This window comes from Melospiza georgiana, chromosome 33 (genome assembly GCF_028018845.1).
Source record: "Melospiza georgiana isolate bMelGeo1 chromosome 33, bMelGeo1.pri, whole genome shotgun sequence".
In the NCBI taxonomy this organism is placed as follows: Eukaryota; Metazoa; Chordata; class Aves; order Passeriformes; family Passerellidae; genus Melospiza; species Melospiza georgiana.
The window spans coordinates 845,109-856,940 of NC_080462.1; the positions used below are offsets into that span (position 1 = coordinate 845,109).

At 63.2% G+C, this 11,832-nt stretch overlaps 1 protein-coding gene across 1 annotated transcript; it reads left to right on the forward strand.

Moving 5' to 3' along the window:
* Nucleotides 1-5,270: 5,270 nt before the first annotated feature.
* Nucleotides 5,271-11,306, forward strand: LOC131095314 (dnaJ homolog subfamily A member 1-like). Its single transcript, XM_058042991.1, has 8 exons — nucleotides 5,271-5,324; nucleotides 6,419-6,571; nucleotides 6,642-6,840; nucleotides 8,481-8,585; nucleotides 8,662-8,889; nucleotides 9,595-9,825; nucleotides 10,323-10,423; nucleotides 10,509-11,306. Exons 2-8 carry the CDS (start codon nucleotides 6,440-6,442, stop codon nucleotides 10,734-10,736), a joined length of 1,224 nt encoding a protein of 407 aa, XP_057898974.1. The 5' UTR covers nucleotides 5,271-5,324; nucleotides 6,419-6,439; the 3' UTR covers nucleotides 10,737-11,306.
* Nucleotides 11,307-11,832: the final 526 nt, after the last annotated feature.

Sequence of the window (11,832 nt, forward strand, 5' to 3'; positions counted from 1 at the left end):
CCGATTGCTGGGGGATGGACCCCGATTGGTGGGGATGCACCCCGATTGATGGGGATGGACCCCGATTGATGGAGATGCACCCCGATTGATGGGGGATGCACCCCGACTGATGGGGATGGACCAGGATTGATGGGGATGCACCCCGATTGATGGGGGATGCACCCCGATTGGTGGGGATGGACCCCGATTGATGGAGATGCACCCCGATTGGTGGGACAGGGCATACCTCGGACAGGGCACCCCGATTGATGGGGTTGCACCCCAGTTGATGGGGATGGACCCCGATTGATGGGGGATGCACCCCGATTGATGGGGATGGACCCTGACTGATGGGGATGGACCCCGATTGGTGGGACAGGGCACCCCGATTGGTGGGGATGGACCCCGATTGATGGGGATGCACCCCGATTGATGGGGATGGACCCTGACTGATGGGGGATGTACCCCGATTGGTGGGGATGGACCCCGATTGATGGCACAGGGCACCCCGATTGAGGGGGGATGCACCCCCAGAGTGACACCCCCCAATTCCTGAGGGTGCCTTCCCATTCCCAGGTTGGTGTTTCCATTCCTTGGGGCACAAATTCCCCCTGGGGCAACGTTGCCCAGATCCTGGAGTGATGATTGCCCCTGGGGTGGCACAGGGACACGGAATGTGGGACACACGGGATGGGCACATGGGCACTGGGTGTGGCACAGGGGTGTGGCACACAGGGACAAGGGGGATGGCGCACGGGTGTGGCACAGGAGCACACGGGGGGGATGGCACAGGGACACACTGGGTGTGGCACACGGGGCGTGAGGTGTGACACAGGTACACACGGGATGTGGCACAGGGACACGGTTGTGGCACGGGGGTGTGGCACATGGGGTGTGGCACATGGGTGTGGCACAGGATCACATGGCGTGTGGCACATGGGGTGTGGCACAGGATCACATGGGGTGTGGCATATAGGGTGTGGCACATGGGGTGTGGCACAGGATCACATGGGGTGTGGCACATGGGGTGTGGCACATGGGTGTGGCACAGGATCACATGGGGTGTGGCACATGGGTGTGGCACAGGATCATATGGGGTGTGGCACATGGGGTGTGGCACATGGTGTGGCACAGGATCACATGGGGTGTGGCACATGGGTGTGGCACAGGATTATATGGGGTGTGGCACATGGGTGTGGCACAGGAGCATATGGGGTGTGGCACATGGGGTGTGGCACATGGGGTGTGGCACATGGTGTGGCACAGGATCACATGGGGTGTGGCACATGGGTGTGGCACAGGATTATATGGGGTGTGGCACATGGGGTGTGGCACATGGGGTGTGGCACATGGGGTGTGGCACATGGGTGTGGCACAGGAGCATATGGGGTGTGGCACACGGGCACACGGGCTAGGGAGAAACCCCATCCAGCTCCCACACACCAGCACCGTGCCTCAGTTTCCCTTCTTACCCAGCCTGCCAAGGCCCAGCCACAGCCGAGGGGGGGCAGAGGAGCCCCCCCCCAGAGCCCCCCCTGATTTTGGGCCACATCAGGGGTGGGCACAGCGAGCGTGGGGGTGACTCGGCACAGCTGGACAAGCACAGGTGGCACGGGGACAGTGGGGCTGTGTCCCCACACCCAGGGCTGGCCTGAGCCCTGTGCCAAACCCGCTCCCGGTGCCCAGGGGAGGTTTGGGGGGCACGGTGCCAGGCAGGGGCACGTGCTGGGGACAGGATGTGACAGCAGCCAGCCCTGAGTCACCGCTGGCCACCGGATCCAGCTGGGAGGGACAGGAAGGGACAAGAGGGGACAGGAAGGGTGCCAGGCAGGGGACAGGAAGGGCCCTTGGCTCCAGCCCCTCATGCCCAGCAGCGGGGCTGGGGGCTCATTCCCACTTTGGGGCTCATTCCCAGTTTGGGGCTCATTCCCAGTTTGGGCTCCATTCCCAGTTTGGGGCTCATTCCCAGTTTGGGGCTCATTCCCACTTTGGGGCTCATTCCCAGTTTGGAGCCTCCATTCCCAGTTTGAGGACTCAATTCCCAGTTCAGAGACCCCATTCCCAGTTTAAGGACCCCACTCCCAATTTAGAAACCCCATTCTCAGTTTAGAATCCCCATTCCCACTCCAGAGACCCCACTCCCAGTTTACAAACCCCATTCCCAGTTTAGAATCCCCATTCCCAGTTATGAAACCCCACTCCCAGTTCAGAGAGCCCACTCCCCATTTGGGAACCATGTGCCCAGTTTAGGAACTCCATTCCCAAGTTAGAAACCCCCTTCCCAGTTTAGAAACCCCATTCCCACTTTCAAAACCCCATTTCCAGTTTAGAAACTCCATTCCCAGTTTAGGGACCCCATTCCCAGTTCAGACCTCCCATTCCCAGTCCAGAACCCCCATTCCCAGTTTAGAAACTCCATTCCCAGTTCAAAGCCCCCATTCCCAGTTCGGGGCCCCCATTCCCAGTTCAGAGCCCCCATTCCCAGTTCAGAGCCCCATTCCCAGTTCAGAGCCCCATTCCCAGTTCAGGGCCCCATTCCCAGTCCAGACCCCCCATTCCCAGTTCAGAGCCTCCACTCCCAGTTCAGGGCCCCCATTCCCAGTTCAGAACCCCCATTCCCACTCCAGAGCCCCCATTCCCAGTCCAGACCCCTCATTCCCAGTTCAGAACCCCCATTCCCAGTTTGGGGAGCCCATTCCCAATCCAGAGGCCCCCTTCCCAGTTCAGAGCCCCCATTCCCAGTTCAGGGCCCCATTCCCAGTTCATAACCCCCATTCCCAGTTCAGAGCCCCCATTCCCAGTTCAGAGCCCCCATTCCCAGTTCAGAGCCCCCATTCCCAGCTCAGAGCCCCATTCCCAGTTCAGAGCCCCATTCCCATTTCAGACCCCCCATTCCCAGTCCAGAGCCCCCATTCCCAGTTCAGAGCCTCCACTCCCAGTCCAGGCCCCCCATTCCCAGTTCAGAGCCCCCATTCCCAGCTCAGAGCCCCCATTCCCAGTTCAGATCCCCCATTCCCAGTTCAGAACCCCCATTCCCAGTTCAGAGCCCCCATTCCCAGTTCACAGCCCCCATTCCCAGTTCAGATCCCCCATTCCCAGTTCAGAGCCCCCATTCCCAGTCCAGAGCCCCATTCCCAGTTCAGAGCCCCCATTCCCAGTCCAGACCCCCATTCCCAGTTCAGGGCCCCATTCCCAGTTTGGGGAGCCCATTCCCAGTCCAGAGCCCCCACTCCCAGTTCAGAGCCCCCATTCCCAGTTCAGAGCCCCCACTCCCAGCTCAGAGCCCCATTCCCAGTTCAGGGCCCCCATTCCCAGTTCAGACCCCTCATTCCCAGTTCAGAGCCCCCATTCCCAGTCCAGAGACCCCAATCCCAGTCCAGAGCCCCCATTCCCAGTTCAAGGCCCCCATTCCCAGTCCAGACCCGCCATTCCCAGTTCAGACCCCCCACTCCCAGTTTAGAATCCCCACTCCCAGTTCAGAGCCCCCATTCCCAGTCCAGACCCCTCATTCCCAGTTCAGAGCCCCTCCCAGTGCCCCGGGGCTCCTCCTCGGGCTGGAATTCTCCGGCATTCCGGGCCCAGCTGCCCCGGGGGGCTCCTGTGGGGCAGCAGCTGCTGCAGGGCTTGGGTTACACCGAGGGGAGGGGGGGATTGATCCCTGCAGGACCCCCCAGCCCACCCTGAACCCCCCCGGAGCCCAGAGGGGCCCAGCCTGGCTGGGGGGGGGGCAGCAGGGCTGGGCTGGAGCGTGGGGAGGGGATGCCAGCACCCCCAAAGCCCAGCAGAACCTCTGGAACCTTCCTCCTCTTCCTCCTCCTCCTCCTCCTCCCCAGGGTCCCTGGTCAGACCCTGAGGCCACAGTGGGGGCTCAGGGGGCTCCAGAAATGCCTGAGCAGCCTTTGGGGGAGGGGGGGGCTGGAGGAGAGACCCTGACCCCCCACACTGTCCCCTCTGTGTGGGGACAAAGGGAACAGGGGGTCCCAAACGCTGGAGAGACCCCCTGGACATACCCCAGCCCCCCAGTTCCAAGCCCAGACCCCAGTTCTGATCCCTGGCAAGACCCCAGCCCCCAGTTTTGCCCCCTGGTTAGACCTCAGCCCCCCAATTCTGAGCCCTGGAGAGACCCCAGCCCCCAATTCTGCCCCCTAGTTACACCCCCACTTCTGACCCCTGGCCAGCCCCCAGTTCTGCCCTCTGTACGGACCCCAGCCCCAATTCTGTCCCCTGGAAAGACCCCAGACCTCCAATTGTGACTCCTGGAGAGAGCCCAGACCCCATTACTGACCCCTGGTTCAAACCCCACCCCCTGGTTCAGACCCCAGCCCCCAGTTCAGACCCCAGACCCCCAGTTCTGACCCCTTAAGAGACCCCAGCCCCCAGTTCTGCCCCCTTCACCCCCTCAGTTCATCCCTCAGACCCCTCCCCATTCTTGCCCCCCCTCCTCCTGCCAACAAACCCCATTTGGGGAAGGGGAGCACAACCAGGAACCCCCAGAAAGGCTCTGCTGGGCACCCCCAGGGCACTGGGGGGGGGGGAGGGCAGAGACCCCCATGGCCCCCCACCCTCGCTGGGAGCTCCCCAGGCTCCCCCATCACCCATTTAGGACCCCCCAGAGATGCGGGGACCCCCCTGGGACCACCCCAAGAAGGAACCTGGGACTGCCAGGGACACCCCCTGTGATTCCTTCCCCTGGTTACACTCACTGGGACCCCCAGGATCCTCCTCAGGACCCCCCTGGGACCATCCGGGACCCCCAGGATCCTCCTCAGGACCCCCCTGGGACCATCCAGGACTCCCAGAACAGCCCCTGGGACCCCCAAAAGCCCTGGGAGCCCCTCCAGCCTCCACTGAGACCCCTGAGCGCCCCCAGAACTCCCGGTGTCCCCACCCCAGCACCCCAAAACTCTCCCAGGGTCACCCCCATGTCCCCCCACACAGGCCACGCCCATTGCCACGCCCAGCATGACGTCATGCCCTCTTAGCTCCGCCCACTGCGTTGGCCCCGCCCACTGCCCCGCCCTCCGCGAGCCCCGCGCGCCCCCTGCCGGACGCGCGCCGCACCTGCATTCCCCACTCTCCCCTCTGATTGGCCACCCGCTCCCAGCCAATGAGAGACCAGGAGTCAACACCCAGCCGCTGTCTCAGCCAATCGCAACGCGAAGCGGCGCCCCGCCTCCCGAGCGGGCAAGCACCGCCCCTACAGCCAATCAGCGCCGCGCCCGCAGGGTGATGGGCGGGCGCAGGAGGGCGTTTCCACCAATGGGCGCGGCGTGCGGCGCGGAGGGGGCGGGGTCAGCGCGGCGGCTTCCAGAGAGTTCGGAGACGGCGGCGGAGCGGCGGCGGCGGTGAGTGAGGGGGGGGCGGCCCCGGGACCCCGCCGCGACCCCCGGAGCCCCCCGGGACCTCCCCAACCTCCCTGCGACCCCCGGCCCGCCCGTGTCAGCGGCGAGCCCGGCCCGCACAGCCCTGAGGCGGCTGCTCGCGGTGCCCTGAGGGCCTGCAGGGCTCCGCGGGGGCTCTGAGGCGACCCCTCCTCCGGGAGTACCGGGTTCGGGTCCGCTCCGCCGCTCCGGTGTGAGGTGTGGGGATCTCCGCGGCTCTGGACGGGTTGTCACCGTGTCACCTCTGCCCGGTACCCCCGGTGCGCCACCTGAGGGGCCGAACCGCCCCTCACGGGGCTGCTGGGCTGGAGCGACCCGGCCTGAGGGGCCCGGCCCCGGGGGACACGGGGGACAGGCCCCGCTCCAGCCAAGGGGATCCCGCCTTGGACCGGACCGGCCCGGGGGGACACGGGGGACAGATCCCGCTCCAGCCAAGGGGATCCCGCCTTGGACCGGACCGGCTCCGGTGAATAGATCCCGCTGCGGTCCCGGGGACCCGGTCCGGAGTGGGAAGCCGGGGTTATTTATCCGAGCGCTCCCCGTGTCGCAAGATAAACGTGTCCCCACCCCACGCGGGGCTTATCGGCTGTGACACACGGCCCCGGGGGGCACCGGGCACCCCCGAGCCCGCCCCTCACTGCCGGACCACCGTGCGGTGCCCGGCTGTCCCCGGTGGCGCCGGTTCGGACATCCCGTGTCACCCGCTGTGCGTGAGGGACACCAGGGATCAAAGCATTTTGGGGGACGGGATTTGGGGTCCGCTTGCAGCAGTTCTGTGTGGGGTTGTTGTCCCCACTCTGTTACACTGTGGGGAAACTGAGGCAGGGCTGCGTAGAGGGAGAGCAGGGATCAAAGCATTTTGGGGGGGACGGGATTTGGGGTCCGTTTGCAGGAGCCCTGCGTGGGGTCTGCCTGTCGCGTTGTTGTCACCACCCCCCTGTCCCGCTGCGGGGAAACTGAGGCAAGGAGCCAGCAGGGCTCACCCAGCAGGGTTTGAGGGTCACTCAGAGCTCACCGTGAGCTGGCAGTGCCACGCTCACAGCCCTGTCCCCTCCCAGCACACCACAGCAGCCGGGAAGATGGTGAAGGAGACGGGTTACTACGACCTGCTGGGCGTGCGGCCGGCCGCCAGCCTGGACGAGATCAAGCGGGCATACCGGCGCCTGGCACTGCGCTACCACCCCGACAAGAACCCCAGCGAGGGCGAGCGGGTACGTGCGGCCCCCCCAGCCCCTCCCCGAGCCCCTCCATGCCCAGCTGACCCTTCTGTGCCCTCCCCAGTTCAAGCAGATCTCGCAGGCCTACGAGGTGCTGTCGGACGCCCACAAACGGGCGCTGTACGACCGCGGAGGAGAGCGAGCCATGAAGGAGGGAGGCCTGGGGGGCCGCGGGGGAGGCGGCGGCTTCGGCTCCCCCATGGACATCTTCGACCTCTTCTTCGGAGGGGGAGTGAGGATGCGAGGCCGGGCAGACAGGAGAGGTGAGGGGTGAGGGGTGAGGGACTTGCTGGTGACCTTGGGGTGGGTGGGAGGGTGGCCAGCGCCGTGAGGAGGTGACAATTCTGCTGGCGCCGCTTGATGGGAGGAGATGATAGGAGGTGACAGCCTGCTGGGAGCTTTTGGGTCTGGAGCATGATGGTCACTCAAAAGGTGACAACCCGTTTGGTGGGAGGGGGCTGGTGCCCAGCACCATGAAGAGGTGACAAACTTGCTGGGACGTTTTGGTGGCAGGGGGTTGGTGATCAGCGCCATAAGGAGGTGACAAACCTGCTGGCACCTCTTGGTGGGAGCACTGTGAGGTGACAGGAGGTGACAAACTTGCTGGGACCTTTTGGTGGGATGGGGCTGGTGCCCACCACAGCACTGGTTTGGAGGACAAGGGACTGCTGGGAAGCATGACTGGGAAAGGACTGGCACCCAAATGCAGTGTGACATTGATTCAGGGGGTCACAGAGGCTGGTGCCCAGCATGGCACTGGCTCAGGGGTGGCAGGAGCCTGGTGCCCAGCATGGCACTGGCTCAGGGTGGCAGGAGGTTGGTGCCCAGCATGGCACTGGCTCAGGGGGTCACAGAGGCTGGTCCCCAGCATGGCACTGGCTCAGGGGTGGCAGGAGCCTGGTGCCCAGCATGGCACTGGCTCAGGGGTGGCAGGAAGCTGGTGCCCAGCATGGCACTGGCTCAGGGGGTCACAGAGCCTGGTGCCCAGCATGGCACTGGCTCAGGGGGTCACAGAGCCTGGTCCCCAGCATGGCACTGGCTCAGGGGTGGCAGGAGGCTGGTCCCCAGCATGGCACAGGCTCAGGGTGACACGAGGCTGGTGCCCAGCATGGCACTGGCTCAGGGTGGCAGGAGGCTGGTCCCCAGCATGGCACTGGCTCAGGGGGTCACAGAGGGTGGTGCCCAGCACAGAGCTGGCTCAGGGAGTCACAGAGGCTGGTGCCCAGCATGGCACTGGTTCAGGGTGACAGGAGCCTGGTGCCCAGTATGGCACTGGCTCAGGGTGACAGGAGGCTGGTGCCCAGCATGGCACTGGCTCAGGGGGTCACAGAGCCTGATGCCCAGCATGGCACTGGCTCAGGGGTGGCAGGAGCCTGGTGCCCAGCATGGCACTGGCTCAGGGATCCAGCCAGGCTCCCCAGGCCGTCTCTGCCCCTGCGGCACAGCCCGCTCAGCTCCTCACCACCCTCATTACTTTCTCTTCAAAGGGCCCTTCCCTGTGCCTGTCCCGGCTTTCCCCCGCCGTCCCCGGCCCCGGGGCTGGGCTGAGTCCCCGCAGCAGCCCCGGGGTGGCAGCAAGGACGCGGGGCCAGCCCGGTGACTCGGGCCCGGCTCACAGGGACACGGTGACTCTGCCGGCTTCTTGCTGAGATGGCAGGAGTTAATTGCAGGGCAATTAGGAGGCCGAGGGAGTCATCTGGAGCAGCTGGGGGTGGCTGAGAGCCCCGGGGTGGGAGCCGTGCCCTGCCCACGCTGGGGACCCGCCACTGCCCCAGGGTGGCATCCAGGCTTGGAGTGAAGCTGTCCCTGCTGTGTCCTTGAGGAAGGAGCAGGGCAGGCTCACCCAGTGCCTGTCTGGGGCTGGCACAAGGCTGGTGCTGAGCCAGGCTCTCCCCGTGCCCAGGGAAGACGGTGGTGCACCAGCTGTCTGTGTCGCTGGAGGATCTGTACAACGGCTCCACACGGAAGCTGTCCCTGCAGAAAAACATCATCTGCCGCAAGTGTGGAGGTGAGTGAGGGGCTGAGGGGCCGCCCCAGCACCCCCTAACCCAACATCTGACCCCCTGCTCCCCTCCCTGGCACAGGCTGCGGGGTGCGGGAGGGCGCGCAGAGGAGGTGCCCCAAGTGCCACGGCTCGGGCATGGAGGTTCGCATCCACCAGCTGGGGCCCAGCATGATCCAGCAGATCCAGACCGTGTGCTCGCAGTGCCAGGGCCAGGGCGAGTGGATCCGGCCCCGCGACTGCTGCCTCACCTGCAACGGCCGCAAGGTGGTGCGAGAGAAGAAAATCCTCAGCGTGCACCTGGATAAAGGTGAGGCACTGCTGCCTGCATGGGGGGCGTCACCCCAAAGCGCCACACTGTCGGTTTCTCGGCTGTTTAGGTGGCCTGGAAAGGCCCAGGGTGGCCTTGGACAGCCCGGCGCTTCAAAGGACGAGGAGAGACTTCTGATCTTGTCTCAGTCTCGGTGTTTATTAATTGTTTATCTAAAAGATTTTCTTTCAGCCCAACAGAGGTCTGCTCAGCAAGCCAGCCATGAGCACACTGAGAGCCCCCGGGGCGGTCACTTATCTTTATACCCGAAGTTACGTGTACAATATTTATAATTTTTCCCCAATACCTTCTACCCTTATTAACCGGTGCACTTCTAGTAATAACCAATCCCAAAGTGCCATCATCACCACAGAAGATGGAGGCCAAGAAGAAGAAGAAGAACGACAGGACACGCCCCAATTCCTCCATCTTACTTCTTTAGCCCCCCCTGTACAGAAATCCTAAACCCTGTGTTTTACACTCTAATTAACTTATCCCTTCACCATTTACCCAGTGAAATCCTCCCATCCTCATACAGGTGTCGTCTCCTGTGCAGGATCACAGTCCAGCCACCAGACACTTCTGGCAACATTCCAGGACTCCCAAGCCCCCCAAGGGTGGTCTCGGCCACTCTGCACCTCCATCCTGAGGTGCTGAGATCCCACACCACACGGGCTCTGAGCCTCCTTCACCTCCCCCTCACAGGCATGAAGGACGGGCAGAAAATCACCTTCCACGAGGAAGGGGACCAGGTGCCCGGCCTGGAGCCCGGGGACATCATCATCGTGCTGGATCAGAAGGAACATCCTGTTTTCCGGCGCAGCGGCGACGACCTGATTGTCAGGAGGGAGATCAGCCTGGCAGACGCCCTGTGTGGGTGCAGGCAGGTGATCCACACCCTGGACAACCGCACCCTGCTCGTGTCCTCCCCGCCAGGTGAGGGGCACTGGGCACCTGGGAGGGGCACAGCACCATAGGGATGTGCCCCCTGTTGATGGGAGTGACAAAACAACTGTCCTTTGTCTCCTTGAAAAGGAGAAAAGCCCAGTTTATCTCCTCAGTTGGGTAAAAAGACAGCTCATAAGAGGTGTGCCCACCTCCGTGGGGGATTTCACCTCAAACTTAACCATGGCCAGTTGGACAGGAGCTAAAAGTCCCACCTAAGCAATTTAGTAGAAAAAGGAGAGAGCAAGGGAAATAATCGCTTTTGTGAAGTGTTTTAGGATCTCTTGCACCTGACTCTGCTTTTCTATGTAAAGAGTTTTGTTGTTTTGCCTTCCCAACACTACCACAGAAACCATCTTGGCTGATTTTATGCCTTCTAAAGTAGCTGAGCTATCTTGGGTGTGATAAATCTCCAAGAATTTCTAAGACCTAGCTCAAGGAGACCAATACATCACACCAGCGGGGTCACCCTCATCTCTGTCTCTCAGGTGATGTGATCCGACCCGGGGACCTCAAGTGCATCCCCAACGAGGGCATGCCCGTCTACAGGAGCCCCTTCCAGAAAGGAAAACTCATCCTGCAGTTCGAGGTGAGCTGGGCCAGCATGCTGAGACTCCACATCTCCCACCTGCCACCTTCCCGAGGTGAAGTTGCTCCTCTGTGTGTGCCCTCAGGTGAAGTTCCCCGAGCCGGGCTGGCTCCCTACCGACCGCCTGCGGCAGCTGCAGGGCTTCTTCCCGCCGCAGGAGGAGGTGATGGCCACGGAGGACACGGAGGAGGTGGAGCTCAGCGATTACACGGCTCACAGCGGGCCGGGCCGGCGGCCCTACGCGGGGGAAGCTTATCACGAGGATGATTTCGAGGATGGCATGAGGCAGCATGTGCAGTGCCAGACCTCATAGCGGGATGGGGCCCGGCAGCAGGCGGGGCGCAGGCGGGGCAGGGGAGGGGCTGCCACCTTCAGGGATGTATATAGGGCGCCTTTCCGACAGCACTGCACCTTCCCCGGCCCCACAGAGCCGGCAGAGCCCCCCTGCCCTGCCGGGTGAGCCCCCTGCCCGGTGAGCCCCCTGCCCGGTGAGCCCCCTGCCCTGCCACGGGGGGCACGGCGTGGGCTCCAGCTGCCACTGCTGGATTGGAGCAGTAACACAGGGGGTACCCGCCGCCCCTGCCTCAGTTTCCCCATCTGCAGCGTGGGGAGCAGGGGAAGTGCCCCAGTCCCACCCCCGCCCTGGGGAGCTGCTGCCCGGGCCCCCAGCTCCTTGCTTTGCCCGTTTCTTTCCTTACTGGAGCCTGGCTGTAGGCCTGGGATGCAGAGGGGGTGGCTCTTTTCTCTTTGCACAGGACAGGAGGGGTTGGGGGGGACCCGTCCCTTTCCTTTAATTTATTTTTGGAAGAATTTTAGAAGTTATTCTTTTTTTTTTTTTTTTTTTTTTTGCGGGGTGGGGCAGAGATGAGGGGGGTGGTGACTTTGTATACTTGGCATTAAATGCGAATCCCAACTCGGTGTGTGGGGTTGAACATGGGCATGGTGTGGGGCAGGGTGTGGGGCAGGTTATGGGGTTGAGCCTGGGGCAGGGTGTGGGGCAGGCTATGGGGTTGAGCCTGGGGCACACTGTGGGGCAGGGTGTGGGGTTGAATATGGGACAGAGCCTGGGACAGTGTGTGGGGCAGGTTATGGGGTTGAACATGGGACAGAGTGTGGGGCAGGTGTGGGGTTGAACATGTGGGGCAGGGTGTGGGGTTGAACATGGGACAGTGTATGGGGCAGGTTATGGGGTTGAGCATGGGGCAGGTGTGGGGTTGGGTGTGGGACAGGCTGTGGTGTTGAACATGGGGCAGGTTATGGGGTTTAGCCTGGGGCATACTGTGGGACAGTGTGTGGGGCAGGTTATGGGGTTGAGCCTGGGGAAGGGTATGGGGTTGATTGTGGGGCAGGGTGTGGGGTTGAACATGGGGCTGTGTATGGGGCAGGCTGTGGGATTGAACATGGGGCAG

Coding starts and splice junctions, on each gene's coding strand:
- LOC131095314 (XM_058042991.1), top strand. CDS start 6,440: ATGGTGAAGGAGACGGGTTACTACGACCTGCTGGGCGTGCGGCCGGCC. Junction 6,572..6,641: donor ACCCCAGCGAGGGCGAGCGG/GTACGTGCGGCC, acceptor TGCCCTCCCCAG/TTCAAGCAGATCTCGCAGGC. Junction 10,424..10,508: donor AACTCATCCTGCAGTTCGAG/GTGAGCTGGGCC, acceptor GTGTGCCCTCAG/GTGAAGTTCCCCGAGCCGGG.